This window comes from Leuciscus leuciscus, assembly GCF_965113295.1.
Source record: "Leuciscus leuciscus genome assembly, chromosome: 24".
Lineage (NCBI taxonomy): Eukaryota > Metazoa > Chordata > Actinopteri > Cypriniformes > Leuciscidae > Leuciscus > Leuciscus leuciscus.
The window spans coordinates 15,125,706-15,142,151 of NC_138723.1; the positions used below are offsets into that span (position 1 = coordinate 15,125,706).

At 36.9% G+C, this 16,446-nt stretch overlaps 1 protein-coding gene across 4 annotated transcripts in view; it reads left to right on the top strand.

The window, feature by feature from the left end:
• nlgn2b (neuroligin 2b) overlaps positions 1–16,446 on the top strand; it is an 84,825-nt gene that overhangs the window by 60,736 nt on the left and 7,643 nt on the right. For all 4 annotated transcript variants that reach the window (XM_082158354.1, XM_082158355.1, XM_082158356.1 and 1 more), the window contains 2 exons: positions 279–428; positions 14,144–14,329. In XM_082158354.1, the coding sequence (XP_082014480.1) occupies positions 279–428; positions 14,144–14,329 (336 nt within the window). The remainder of the gene's footprint in view (positions 1–278; positions 429–14,143; positions 14,330–16,446) is intronic.

Sequence of the window (16,446 nt, forward strand, 5' to 3'; positions counted from 1 at the left end):
GATTAAATTAGTCTTTCAAAAACATAAAAACATTGTGCTGACCCCAAACTTTTGAACTGTAGTGTATAAGAACTATACATTTATTAATTTAATTGTCAATTAAAATTGTGCATGGTTGTAAAATAAGATGTTATATATACAGTATATCAAGTGCATAATATCAGGCTTTATCACCAAGCAGATTATTACTGTTCATTTTACAATGATGCTGCAACATTTGTATTGGATATTATATGTTGCACTCAGAATAAATGTATGCATGTTTATGCTTTTCACAGATATTAGAGATCGTCGGAAGAAGCCTGTGATGTTGTTTATCCATGGTGGTTCGTACATGGAGGGGACAGGAAACATGTTTGATGCAAGCGTTCTTGCTGCCTATGGAAACGTAATTGTTGTCACTATGAACTACAGATTAGGTGTTCTGGGTAAGTACAACATCGTCTTTTTTATTATTATTATTATTATTATTGCTGCTGCTGCAGCTGTTGTTGTTGACCTGTGATAGTTGTTGTTCATTTTACTTTTTATGTAATTTAAAGGATAAGGGCACATTTTTGAGAATGGTCTGGCTGTTCTTTTTAAGGGACTGATAAAATTAGATAAAATGCTCCAAAAATGAAATAAAAAATCCCCATAAAAATGTCAATGTTTGCTGAAAATCTCCATCATAACTGTCAAATCTCATTCATATGTTTTAAATAAGTCATGTTGCACCAGATTTAACATCAGTGAAGTCAAATATCATTGGTTCTCATGCCAAAGCCTCCACAACATGTCTTGACATGCCAGTTTTGAATGCAAGTGCAAATGAGATTTGAGCACTATTGTGTTGCTTCAGAAGACTTGCGGATGAATGATCCCTTATAAATTTCCAGTATAAACATTTGTGCCGTTTTTTTTTTTTACATTTGTAATATTTAACTTGAATATAAACCTAATATTTACGTTCACATAATATTTAACTTCACATATTTGAAATTTAAGTTAATTCAGGAAACATTACGGTAAGTCAAAACTTGTAAAATGGTGTTATGCTTTAGAAGGAACTTTATTCTTATTTGCATTTCTGCATTATTGGACTGGTTTTTCATTATAAAGGAAACATTGGCTACTTTCACACCATCAGTTTTTGGATTTGACAAATGCATGTACCTACAGGCGTGAGTCTCGAAATGTCCTGTTAAAACAAAAGCTTACCGTAGAGCAGCATATCGAATACTGTCTGTATGAACGTGCAACGGAAGTCAAATCCACATTCACTTACCAGTAACTATAATATCAGTGATATCCATAAAACTGAAAAGCCTTAACAGATTTGATACGTCAAGAGTCCAATCGAGCTGTGATTTCATCCATCAAATCTTCATTAACCAACAGCAGTTTTTATATCTAGGTTGAGAGTGGAGTATTCGGGTCACATGTATAACACAAAACTGATAGACTGGATCTAAAATCTTCAGATGACACACAGCTCATATCTCCAAGGCTGTTAGTTACCAAAAAAGAAACCACACAGGAAAACCCGCAACACACGGTAGAGACATGTTTGTGCAGCACAGAGCGGCTCTCTCACTCTTTATTAGGTGACATACAACTAGATGTCCAGTCCGGTTCTGTTCACACAGCGTGTGTTTCCAGAGAATGCGATTGTGACTGAAAATTTACAAATGCAAGTTTGGTTATAGAATGGTTGTCACTGCTGTAAATAACTGAAGTGTGTGTGAGCGTAACCGTATTAAGGACTCAAATACAGGACTGACAACCATTTCTGTTGCTGTATGAATGTGGCCTTTTTTCTGAGAACCTAAGAATGTTGAAAAGGTTGCAGTGAAAAGAAAGGCGGGAAGTTGTAGTGGCGGTTCAACTGCATAAAGCTTGGTTATTGAATTATAAATATGGTATTTTGTGAATTATATGAAACTATCAGAGAGGTTTAGAAGAATATTGATTTAATCTCTTCATTTTGAGTTGTCAGAGTATTTTTGAGTCATTAGCATCTAGATGTGGTGCTCTGCTCTACTTCAACTTTAACACATTAAGTGACCTCATCTGAAATAAAAGAATTACAGTAATTTAATCAGGAAGAAGAAACAGCCGAAACTCTAGATGTGGAGTGTTTTTAGCATATAAGAATTACAATAACCCAATCGGGGAGAAGTAAAACCCTATATTCCACTTTCAGTGGCGCTAAACTGTAAAAAAAGACCCAATTATGACTGCATTTCCGAGCTGTTAGTAACGATGCTTAAGTTTCAAGCTTGGTTTAGGTGTCACAAAGATTTTGTGAGGAAACTTTCACGCATGTGTGAGAGAACTGTTTGGGCCGTTTCTGCACTGCATCGTGTGAGTTGAGATGACTCCCTTTTTCCATGAACGCATAATGAATGCAGAAGGCCAGAGTGAGTTTACCTTCAAGAATGACGAATTGAATATAAATCTAAACAGACTAAGAAGGTAAATGAAACAGTTCCCTGTGGAGATGAAGTGATCTGAGGGAATCACAGTCAAAGTTGTAAGTGGAGTAGTTTTGGCCTGTGTGTGTTCTCTTAAGTGTGTTTATTTAATACAGTGATCAAAAGCTTCTCATATCGGCTGGGGTGCTAATAGAGAAGAGAGGTTCCATGTTTAGGATATTTATGTGCTATGAATAAAAAGTATGGGATTAATAAAAAGCATGGGATTAACTTTTTAACATTATGCAACATTTTGGTGACAAGACATTACTCTGTTGCATGTTTAATTCGTCAAGTGGCGTCAAGTACTGTATGACTGGGAGATGAAGGATAAAAACTTTTTGTCCATAGTGTTTATGTATTTGCTCTGAAAGGGCTTAAAATTATAATTTTTTTCCTAATCAGAAAACACAAAAATTCAACCAAACAGTCATTGTAATACAGTAGATTTAAAATGCTTAATCCAAGAAGTAAAAATAGTCGAGGCATGTCTTTCACATTTGTTTTTTGAAAAAATTAAACACCAGTGTTGTTAAATAAAACTATTAAAACATGTTTGTTAAATTAAATTAAACTAATATTATATAATATATACATTTTAGATTAAAAAACTTAATGTAAATGAAAAAAATGTTGTCTTGGCAAATAACTGAAATAAAGCATGTTTGGTTTAAATTGCAAACTAAAACTGAAATAAAAATACAAATATATATTTACTACAACTTAAACTAAAATTAAAATGAAAACTGAAAATATAAAATTGAAAACTCATAACTTTAAATTATATGAAATGGCAGATTAATTTTGCAGATTCATTTCTACATTCAACTGTCCTTCAGGGGACTACTGTTACAATTAGCCATTGGATCTGGTGATTGTTTCGTATGAATTTATACAATGTGATTTGATTTTTATTTGATTTATTTTTTTACATTAAAAATGCCACACGGAGTGATGTCGCAAAATTTTTTTATAATTAATCCAAGGTTTTTTTCCTGTTCAAACTGATTTACAGAGATGAAGTTGAAATTGCTAACTCTAAAGCTGTTTTTGATAATGAAATATTTAGCCTTCGTACTTGCAAGTGTTACTTAAATGTATACCTCTGCAAATTGTATAACTCCAGCATTTTTTGTCATATTTGTGTAAAAGTTTCTCAGCCTGCAAAAAAATTTTCAATAATAAAGGCTATTACTTTTGCCTCATCACATTGCAAATGGAGTGCAGTGCACATGCTGCACATTTTAGTGCAAACCCTAATATTCTATGCATACAGAAAATGTGCACAATGCACACAGTATGCAACGCAGCATTAGTATGAGTATGTTGTATAGCCCACACTGTATAAAATGAATACATTAGAAACAAAAAATACATGTACGCCTCCCTGAAAGGATGCAAAAAGTATGATTATTAGCATGGGTGATGAATTTTGGTACATGGATGAATAAGAGTAACCTTTCAGTGAATTATCTGTCTTTCTCTCTATTCTTCTTTATAGAGGTTTTTCTATAGCGGTGAAGAGGATTACGTGTTTGTGTCTTGCCATTCCAGTCCCATTGGATGATTGGATTGGATGAAGCATTTTCAAACAGGAAAAAAATGCACAAAGGATGTGAAAAAAAAAGAGAGAGAGACAGAACAGTGTTCCGGATCATAAAAGCAGGTTTAGCACAAAACCAGACCCTTTATCCAGCTTCCATACGCACAGACACTGTCAGAACTGTGTGAGCTATATGCACATGCACCTTTACACAGCGAAAGAGAGATAAAAGGAAAAAGGGCCAGAGAAAGGTGGAGAGGTGGAGAGAGAGACAGAACAAGTGAAAGAGTGGAGACAGAAGGGAGAAATGTGAACATGCTAAAAATAACCATCAGAAGTGCCTTTTTATATCTGCAGTGAAGCAGAGAATTCATCCAAACCAATGCTAATGCAACTCTCTCTCTCTCACACACACACACACTCACACAGCATTTCTTTCTGGATTCTGACCCGCACAGGTTCTTGTGTTTTCGAGGCCGTTGCGCAACTATCTGAAATTCCTCACGCACACTCTGAGGAAGGGGTGGCAGGCCAGAATGAGCTACGAGTGCTAGTACACATGTGTTCTGTGAGTGTGCAATGCAGCAGGTTAGCTGCGTTAGCATTAGCGCTCTGCGAATGTGCTCGTTTTCTCCAGATCTGAGGCGCCCTCACCTTCCATCTCTGCCTCCGCCCAGCTGCCCCTCTGAGCTGCTGATTTGTGTACCACAACCATCTGCTCAGACTAATTAACTAATTAACTAATTAATGAACTCTGGGGAAGAAAGAATGCGCTGTCAATGGGCCTTGCGGGTTAGCTCCGTTTTTCTTACCAGGGCCTAAGCGCTTCCTGCGTTTCCCTGTTCGCATTACCCCCTCACCTCACTCGCTTTCTCTTCCTCGGCATCTTCCAGTTCTTCATCAAATCTGTTCTATTTGAAGGAACAGATTACCCTAATTAGGTTCCTAATTCCACACGAGTCTTTATTTCAGCAGTTTTTACACTTTCCGCCATTCGCCACCAGCTAGCACAGAATTCCCGAATTATGATTCACTCACTGCCGTGCACCTCTCGAGGATGTTTGCTTTGAGCTATATTTATGTTTCTGAAACGCGCTATTCATTTTTTGATGTGGACGCTAATCGCGTAATTATAAATGCAAAGGGAAACAATGAATGTTTGCAGTGTTGGTATCTGAGAAGTGGAGGAGCTTATTTTTGGAAATGTAAATGCCACCTCAGAATGAAGAGGGCACATTTTCATATTTTTATACCTGCTGCGGGTGAGCAGCGCTGAGATTTAGCATGATTAACTTCACTTGTTTATTTATATTTCAGAGTAAATGATTACAAAGACTAAAGTCGTCGTCAGTGCTGCTATTTGGCGGGAGTTCCAACACAATTTCGTAACTATTTTACGTTGAATTGGTAGCTAATTCGTTTTAATTTGTATTATCCCAATTGTACTTATGCCCCGCTGATGGTTAGGTTTAGTGGTGAAGCTTCATGTTTACTTTTTTCTGAAAAATTTATATTTTAGTACAAATCACATTGTACAAATGTATATAATATCGGCACCAAATCCAATGGCTAATATTGTCGAAAGCTAAATCTCATCTCTTCGCCATCACTCTTCTTTCAGTAGCATTATGTCCTCTGGTAAAACAGGCGGTTAGTTGTCTGTAGTCTGTTGTAAGGTGCAGCCGTGCAGAACGCAGAATATTGTTTTTATGTTTGTGGGATATTGATGTAGCCTAACAGCGGGGCCCTGCGAAGCACAGCTGATTAACTATTTTACTATACTTCACCAACCAATATGCTTGTTTTAGATACAGATATTTCAGTTAGAGGAACACGCTTTCCTGTGAGGAATGGAGAGGACAAATGCGGTTCTGAGGTTCTGCTTGACAAGACAAAAATCGTAATTTAGGAATTTAGTCAATTCGCAAGCAGGAGTTTGAATTGAATTAGAATGACAAGAAGAGGAATGTAGTGAACACCGCAGTGGACTTCTGTCTAATGGGTCACTTGTTTGGTGTTCTGGTTAAGGTTTTCATGTTGTCTTCCTTCTTATATAGTTTGGCTCCAAGGACAGCTCAATTAAAGCATTCTGGGTAATTATGCGTTCCTCCACAAAGGTCCTTAGAATTATTTATTGTAATTATTAATTCATTAAATATATTGAAATATATTTATAAGAAGAATAAGAATTTATTAGTGTTGTTAGAGTAAGATTTAGATGAAGTATGTACGTTTTTTTATGGTACAATACATTATCTTAACCCAGTTTATTGTTCATTGACTACTATTAGTATGACAATCATGGGTTTATCTTCCCCTAAAGTGTAAACATTGAGTCCCGTCGGGCTGAACAGTTCTAAGAACGGTAAGAACGGTTCCAGCAGAGGTCGCATTAGACTTCCGCATTGTCTGTCATTTTGACAAACAGGGTTGTAAAAATTCCATCATAATCTTTTATTACCTGTCCGTTGTAATTTTCACACTTTAATGATAATAAGCCATTTAATAGGCTCTGTTTTCGTTCACATTTTCATTTTTATTCACAAATGTACAGGACAAGCATATAGGCTAGATTATGCATTTATTTATTTATGAAGAGAAAGTTGAACAGACTTTTTGCGTCACTTTTTTTTTTCATCATGAGTGTTTGTCCAATAAATCGCAATAAACTTTGTGCTTTTGTTACTTTTGATATCAAACAAAGTCTCAGCTTTCAAATTCAGTCTATTTTATCACAAAATTCAACCAATACTATTTTGATGCCCTTTAATGTGGCGCGAGTGATCACTGTAGCGCATCAGTTCAGAGAAGCGGAATAAACATCGAAAGAACAGAATAAACATTAAAAAAAAATATGTTGAAAGATACAGTCCAACTTACCGAAATCTGTATCATGTCTCTCATGTAATCGCTCAATTAGTGTTTGAACCGCAGTAAGATGTTAATAAAACAGCTTGTAGACAAGGTCAAGTAACTCAGAAAAGCCATTCGTTGACCATTAACTTGATAGTCAGCAAGAGCACACTCACCACCAAGTGGACAGGGGTGAGAATTACAGTTACAAGTTACAATACATCGCTCTCAAAATGAAGGACAGCTTTACATTTTTAGGTCACTGCTACAAAAATTCTGTCAATGATGAAAAAATTTTCATTAACATGGCCTCTGGGTTCCAGTTATATTTTTGAGCTTGGTTCGGCATGGCTCAATCAAGAACCGTTCTCGGCCTGGAGTTCTCTGGTCAGTACTGAACTGTGCTGGTAGAATGTGTGTGTAGTGACGTCGCCACTCAGGATTGGTCACTTGTCTTTTGTTTGGCTACCAGTTTCTCGGTTGCTGGCCAAGCGCACTATTTGAGCAAAGTTAACGCAAGTTAATAATGAATCATCATCCGCCAGAGCACGGTCGCTTACATTTCATATCACCTGTAAACTCTTGTGTTACCAAGGCAAAGACTAACATTTATATTACATTCCAAAGAGATCCGTTATCAGCCCCACAATGGAAAATGAAACAATATCCAGACCGGCTGGGCCGGATCAGCATGGAATGGAACGGTTAAGCAATGAGAACGGTTTGGTCCGACGGTGGAAAAAAGGGCCTTTGAGAGCGGCCCACTCAGATTTGTCAATCTCTTTCCAGCTCAACCTATAGCGTGAGTTTGGGGTGTGGCTACTGTAGGAGGCGGAGCCAGAGGGTGCTTAGCTGGTGTGGGACCATGACTGATTCGTACTTGGGGGGAAAAATTCAACTTCGGGTATAGGGGTGCAAACTAAATTTCGCTGCATTTAGACCTTCAAAGATTAAACAGGTCATGAACACATCAAAGCGAACGGGGCATTGCGATGCAACGTGCTTCAATACAACATCATCATGCACACATTCAGAAAGACACATGTTCAAGTTTATAATGTTTACTTTGACAGGTCCAGTGTCGACAACCTCTAACAGTTGTGGCACGTCATGTTAAAACATACGCCTGGTGCAGATATGTTGCATGGGTTAATTATATAAGCGAGACGCTTGCGTTTTTTCACATAGCAACACAGCTTAAAGTATTCCTAATATGTTGGAGCTTTTATTGGAAGTAGCCTCATTTTCTATCCATCTATCTATCCATCCATCTATCTATCTATCTATCAACCTTTTCCCCTGCATCTCCCTCTCACCTCCTCATCCCTCTTTTACCCTGGCATGCAACACTCTCTCTCTCTGTCTCTCTCTCTCTCTCCCTCTCCCTCTCCGATCTGCCGTTCGCTGGAGTGGTGCATATGCATGAGTCCAGACCCAAACTGCTGCTCTCAGCACCAAAGTCTGCAGGAGATTCAACTCAGCACTCAGCTCACAGTGAAACTTACCGAGCGAATCAGAGCGGTGCACGGGGTTAGACTTTGACTGATCATTTTGCTAAATTGTAATATGATATTTTGTTACACATATGGACGCAACCCGTAGTTTAGGATAATCACTGCATTTTTGCAACATTCACCATTGTGTCTGCGCACTCGCAAAACACATCCCTTTGAAAGAAGTAGTAGCTGGTTGCCAGGCAACAGCAAACAGCGCTACAGAAGGAGGTTAATTTGAAGACAGTCAAACCCACCGACCCTCAGCAACCAGTTCCTGAACACCGTTTTCCCATCGATCAGCCTTTTATCCAATGGCTGTGCTGCACACAGAGACTTCCAGTCATCTGACAGACCACACAAGGGTTCCCACTCATCCAGGTGCACAGATGTTTACATACTTACCTCTTAACAGTAGGTTTAGACAACATTTATGTTCAGAATAGCATACTTTCATACTGCTATTACTATATCTGATGCATGTATATTGTGCACAGTATTAAATTTTTCTGTATACATGGAATTCCCCCATGACCTTCTACATTTGCCATAAAGTGCATTATGCAACTGTATGGTATACCGTATCCCACAATGTAACTTGCTTGACTGCTTATATAATCAGACTTGACAAAAGTTAATGTTTTTTTGTTTGTTTTTTTTTACATAATGGTATAAAAAAATAAAAAAAATAAAGCTTTAACCAAAATAGCTACTGTTAATTTAAACATGCATTGTGGAGGGGTCATGTGACAGCAATAAAGCATACTACTGTTTGCTGTTTCAATTATATAGCCTATGTTATTTCATGTTGTTTATGTAGTATACAGTATATACTGAGCAGGATGTAGTTAGGACTATGTGATACCAGTGTTATTTTTGTAGTATTTATATACCAGTATAGTTATTCATATTTTGAATATTAATTTAGCATTTCAGGTTTAATAAAAAAAATATATATATATTTTGTATAATGCTTTTATTATTTTAGTTAGTTTTTTATACTACTATTTGGGTTTAATTTATTTTAGTTACATTTTAGTTTGTTCAGTTTAAGTTTTAATTTTTCCAGCTAAAAATAGTAATTTGACGGATTTAGTGCAGGGTTTTTCAGCCAAGACTGCATTTCTAATTTTCATCTAATATTTATATTTTATTTTATTTCAATTAACATTTTAGTTTTGGTTAACAATAATAAACCTGGCTACAGCTGAATTATGAATATAGCAACAGTTCCAAATGACATACTAAGAATCTAGTTACTGCATATGGGAGGTTAAGTTGAGCGGGTTGCATTGTGGGATACAATACCCAGTGAAGTAGGTCATCTAGCTATCCCGTGCCTACAGAAATGCGCATACTGCACAAAGTATGCGCCACATTTCCGAATATAGCCAGAGAATTCACAACCTCTAGGATTCACACTCACCTAATATGAAACCATTATAAAAAGACCTCACGTCCACACTTCCCCCTCTAATTTGCACTACAGTTGTATTTGTAATGCACTCAGTGACTTCACTCATCTTTAGGGACTCGCCTGTGGTGGCCTGATCTAGCAGTTTGATGAATACGTAATTTGTCTCGTTTTCTAGGGGTTGTCCTTGACTCGTGAGGCCGACGCTTAGAATGTGAGTTAGCACACATCCAGTTACCTGCCCTATTAATGTCGTTTAGACAATACGGAAGTCTATGTTCACACCACAGCTGAATGTGGCCCATATTTGTTTTTAAAATCGCCTGAATCTTCAAAGTGGAAATAAAACGGATATGCATTTGATGTTTTGCAATATAACTTAAGTGTGAACAGTCAGGGTGGAATTTGTGCAAGGAGGCATTAAATTGATTTTAACATTTTTTTTATCATAATGTTACAGTTTTTTTTCAAAATAAATGCTGTTTTGTTATATATATATATATATATATATATATATATATGTGTGTGTGTGTGTGTGTGTGTGTGTGTGTGTGTGTGTGTGTGTGTGTGTGTGTGTATGTAGTGGTCTGTAATTTTTATCATAGGTACACTTCAAATGTGAGAGACGGAATCTAAAACAAAAATCCAGAAAATCACATTGTATGATTTTTAAATAATTAATTTGCATTTTATTGCATGACATAAGTTTTTGAACACCTACCAACTAATAAGAATTCCGGCTCTCACAGACCTGTTAGTTTTTCTTTAAGAAGCACTCCTGTTCTCCACTCATTACCTGTATTAACTGCGCCTGTTTGAACTCGTAACCTAAATGACACCTGTCCACACACTCAATCAAACAGACTCCAACCTCTCCACAATGGCCAAGACCAGAGAGCTGCGTAAGGACATCAGGGATAAAATTGTAGACCTGCACAAGGCTGGGATGGGCTACAGGACAATAGGCAAGCAGCTTGGTGAGAAGGCAACAACTGTTGGCGCAATTATTAGAAAATGGAAGAAGTTCAAGATGACGGTCAATCTCCCTTGGTCTGGGGCACCTTGCAAGATCTCACCTCGTGGGGCATCAATGATCATGAGGAAGGTGAGGGATCAGCCCAGAACTACACGGCAGGACCTGCTCAATGACCTAAAGAGAGCTGGGACCACAGTTTCAAAGAAAACCATTAGTAACACACTACGCCGTCATGGATTAAAATCCTGCAGCGCACGCAAGGTCCCCCTGCTCAAGCCAGCGCATGTCCAGGCCCGTCTGAAGTTTGCCAATGACCATCTGGATGATCCAGAGGAGGAATGGGAGAAGGTCATGTGGTCTGATGAGACAAAAATAGAGCTTTTTGGTCTAAACTCCACTCGCCGTGTTTGGAGGAAGAAGAAGGATGAGTACAACCCCAAGAACACCATCCCAACCGTGAAGCATGGAGGTGGAAACATCATTCTTTGGGGATGCTTTTCTGCAAAGGGGACAGGACGACTGCACCGTATTGAGGGGAGGATGGATGGGGCCATGTATCGCAAGATCTTGGCCAACAACCTCCTTCCCTCAGTAAGAGCACTGAAGATGGGTCGTGGCTGGGTCTTCCAGCATGACAACGACCCGAAACACACAGCCAGGGGAACTAAGGAGTGGCTCCGTAAGAAGCATCTCAAGGTCCTGGAGTGGCCTAGCCAGTCTCCAGACATGTACCCAATAGAAAATCTTTGAAGGGAGCTGAAAGTCCGTATTGCCCAGCGACAGCCCCGAAACCTGAAGGATCTGGAGAAGGTCTGTATGGAGGAGTGGGCCAAAATCTCTGCTGCAGTGTGTGCAAACCTGGTCAAGAACTACAGGAAACGTATGATCTCTGTAATTGCAAACAAAGGTTTCTGTACCAAATATTAAGTTCTGCTTTTCTGATGTATCAAATACTTATGTCATGCAATAAAATGCAAATTAATTTCTTAAAAATCATACAATGTGATGTTCTGTATTTTTTTTTTAGATTCCGTCACTCACAGTTGAAGAGTACGATAAAAATTACAGACTTCTGCATGCTTTGTAAGTGGGAAAACCTGCAAAATCGGCAATGTATCAAATACTTGTTCTCCCCACTGTATATGTGTGTGTGTTTCTTGAGCACCAAATCAGCATATTATAATGATTTCAGAAGGATCATGAGACACAAAAGACATAATAAAAAATTTAGCTATTATAAAGTGAAATAATATTTTACTGTATTTTTACTGTATTTTTACTGTATTTTAAAATATAATGATGTATAAATGCCAAATCCGTGCAAATGTTGCATTTTGTCATGGAAACAATTGCAACAGTTTAGAATAATGATGCGGTCATGAATACATGCTACTATTTTATATAACATGTAAAAGAATGTAGCAGAGGCTGTGATATCCTTTAAAACAATGTCATTGTCATCCTTTGGGACTTTCAGACGTCAAAAGCTTTTTTTTTTTACATCTGTAACGAACATTTTCAAAGAACTCTATTTCGGTATATTCCTCCATCTATGACACACGGAGAGAGCCTTTTATATGTAGAGGTGCCAAGATTATGATCTGTTGTGTGTTGTTTGTGATGTGATGTGCCGTATGTTGACGCTTGTCGTCTTCCTCACAGGCCTGACTCCTGAAAACAACATGGCAGTTTGTCTTTTTCTCTACTCGTCCCTCTTAGTTTCTTTGACTTGCTCTTTTTCTCTAAAACACACACACACACAGTCACACTCACTGGCTCTTATATTGGGTCTGAGGGCACGTAGCTTTTAAGCATAGGTCTATTGTTATATCCTTCTCCCCTTTTATGTCTTTTCCCCATTTCTTTTAATATTCCAGTGGAAGCCTTTCTTTCACAGTCTGAAGAGTGCTTTCTTAGACATGTGAAATATTTTTGAAATTCCCCTTTTTTCTCTCTACATTATCATGTTTTTAGTGCATCACCAGTTCAGTTAGAGTAATAAAATAGACATTCTTACATAAGCTCTTTAGTTCTCATTTACACCGTGACTCAAGAGCCACATACGGTCCATTTTAATGAGCAGTAGCATGTATTATTTGTATAGGTCTATTATGGTATGTGGGCTTCCTATTTTAAAGTATGTATGTGTATGTGAGCAGTGAGCACTTAAGCTTTTGCTAACCAAAGAACAACGGTCCAAATGTCTAAACTGGCTAATCGGCTAGACCCGTCATAAAGATGGGCTTGACAAGATGATAATAAAATTCTTCTCACCAGCGATGATAACAGTTAATGCATCAAACCCACCCCAGCATCCCTGAGGTTCACAGTACTGAACGTCACAGATGAAAATATGTTCTGCTAAAGCATTCATAGTGCTGTAATTTTAGTCACATGTGTTTTTGAGCAATTATAAATAGATTTATGAACTAGCAATGGGATGATTAGAATCGTTTAAGTCATTTGTTCAGTCACTGTTCACCAGTCATGTTCACCTAGCCAAAGATTAAAAGTCTTTTAAAAATACTAATGGACTGCTTACTGTAGTGTATACTGTGCAGTACACTGAGTAATGCCTACTGTTGTTTGTTTTCTCATGTTATACATTGATAAACATGCTGATTTTTAATAAAAGTGTACTCCTTGTGTCCTAAATCTTGACATTAAAATCTGTTCTGCTAAGGCTTTTATAGTACTGTAATTGAAGAGACTTGCTGTGTTTTAAATTTTAAATAGATTTATGAACTGGCAATGGGGTTGATTTGAGTCTTTTGAATAAGTTTAGATTTTTTTCACTCATTTGTTCAGTCACCGTTCCTCTAGGCAACATCACAAGTTGGCGACTACTAAGTGGCCCAAAGGATTCAGTCACTGAATCATTCACTTAAAATGTTCTTTCAAAAACGCTAATGTACTGTATTCTGTGAAGTATAAATTTAACAATGCCTACTATGTTTTTTCATTATGCATGGATAAACAGAGAAGAAATTTTCTCGAATTAAAAAAGAGCTCTTAATCTTGACATTCAAATAATGAGTTTGAGCACATTGCGTTGTGGAATACAGTAACCAGCTCCTCCGGTAGATCATCTGTTAACACAGTAACATGCAAAGTACAGGTCTTTGTACAAGTATATCATAGTGTACAATTGTTGTTAATGATCAATTCAAGTCTATTGTAAACATTAATAATGATCATTCCAAATAGGAACAGGAAGTTCCAAAAGAACATGTCTAATTAAAGCTTTAGTCCTCTGCCTCATTTCATTCTTTCATTTTACTAATGCACTTTGCTCTTCTCAGGCTCAGAGTGCTTGATCTTGATCAACATGTATTGATCATGCTGTTTTTATTTTGGTCGACATTGTCCGTTATCTTTTCTCTGGTCTAACTCTCTTGCTCTCCGCAGGTTTTCTGAGCACTGGAGATCAGTCTGCAAAGGGGAATTATGGGCTACTAGACCAGATTCAGGCTCTGCGTTGGCTCAATGAGAACATCGGACACTTTGGAGGAGACCCTGAGAGAATCACCATATTTGGCTCCGGGGCCGGAGCCTCTTGCGTCAACCTTCTCATCCTGTCCCATCATTCTGAAGGTTTGAACCTCTGTTGCTGTGATCATCATCAATAAAGAGCTCCATAATTTAAAGGAAGGGCACCCCAAAAAAATGACTCTAATTTACTAATTTTAGGATGCTGATTTGTGTCTTGGCTCTATTAATTTATTCAGTAATGCATTCGAAATTTAATTCATACATACAATACCATTCAAATGTTTGGGGTCAGTAAGAGTTTTTATTTTTATTAAATTTTTTATAAATTAATACTTTTGTTCAATAAGGACTCATTAAATTGATCAAAAGTTCACTTTCATATTAGAAGGATTTCTGAAGGATCATGTGACACTGAAGACTAAAGTAATGGCTGCTGAAAATTCAGCTTTGAATGACATGAATACACCTCTTCTATGATGAGAAAAAAAAAACATTTCTATATTAAATTTTAAATGTATATAGGGTGGCATAAAGTCAAAAACAACATAATACAACTGTCCTGATATCATAATAAAGAGACAAGCCTCTTTAAAAGAATAAAATTCTTAAAAAGTATACATTATTAAGTAGTTTGACAATCTATTATTATTTTATTTTTTTAACATGTCTGCTTCACTCTTATTAATATTTGAAAAGCCTTTGACCTCCAGGCCAGGTCAATATTTCTTTTTAAATGAGAGGTTGCAAAATATGCAAAAAGTCCCCCAAAAAATACATTTTTGAATTAATAATTGAGTTCATGGTTTCTGTTTAAAACAAAACATTTACTTTGAAAATATATTTTGTTGTGTACACTCACAAGGTGTAAACAAAATGTATTAGGCTACTTTTTACATCACATGTCATTTTAGAGAAAATTTTACTTTCCTTGAAAATGGTATAAATGTTTTAATAAAATGGTTAGTTCCAATCCTTGGTTCTGATTGGTCAATAGCTGTGTTTTATTCACAATAAAACACGCTATGATCGCATTACCCAACGGTTCTATGTATCACTACACAACACCCACTCTTAGCAACTTAAACACATGTTTGATCTCATTGATATTGTTCATTGAAGCTAGTAGAGTATTGTGAGAGATCGAGTAAGCGAGTGTACCTGCATTTACAGTAGATATAGCATTTTCCTTCAAGTCAGTCCTATAGTCATAATAAAAAAATCAGTCTGAATGTCCGCTGTGATATCTTGTCCTTTTAACAGTTAAGGGGTTTTCCCGTGCCTATAGTCATTTGTCAGTTGCGTCTTCCTTCTCCGTTTTCACAAGTTTGAGTGCTTTCAATGTAGAAGTCTTCTCTCTAATGACTGACTCACTCATAAAGACAGTCTTTGCCGCCATCTAATGGCAAAATAATGTATGTAACTTCGGTTGCTGTTTACGGTCAGGGACTATTTTTTTCCAGCAGAAGGAATGATTTAGTAATTATACTTCATGAAAGTTGCATAGATACATCTTTTTTTGGCTTTAATATTTGTGTTGTGTGGTAACCGTTTTATAAAAGGTTATTCAGTAAAAAGGTTAATAAGTCACGGCTGAAGGGGTTGCAGGCACTAACAACGCCCTTCAGCCGTGACTTATTCACGATACAGCACTAGCCTCGAGTACCTTATTGCTTACTTCAAAACCATATAAAACCAACATCAGTAGAAAGATTACATTTCTAAGAACATGATGTATATTGAATATGAATAGTTTTTTCTTTCTCTTTATCATGGATGCTCTCATTTGCCATTGACCCATTTACTAACCCTCAGCTCATTTAAAAAATCTGAATTAATTTTGTATTTGGATATTTGGAACTGTTCTTTTAAAAGGTTTAAATTCAATTTCTGTCATTAATTACTCAACCTCATGTCACTCCAAAACCGTAAGCCTTTCGTTAATCTTCAGAACACAATTGAAGATCTTTTTAATGAATTCTGAGAGCTTTCTGTCCCTCCATTGACAACTACCACTTTCAAGGCATAGAAAGGTAGTAAAGACATCATTAAAATAATCCATGTGACTCCTGTGGTTTAACCTCAATTTTATGAAGCATACATTTTTTGCAAAAAATGTTTATTTACAAAATATTAATCTCAGACGTAAGTAGTTAATGACAGAATAAAAAATTTTGAGTGAACTAACGTTTTGAAGTCTTTAACCCTTTTATGCTATATGT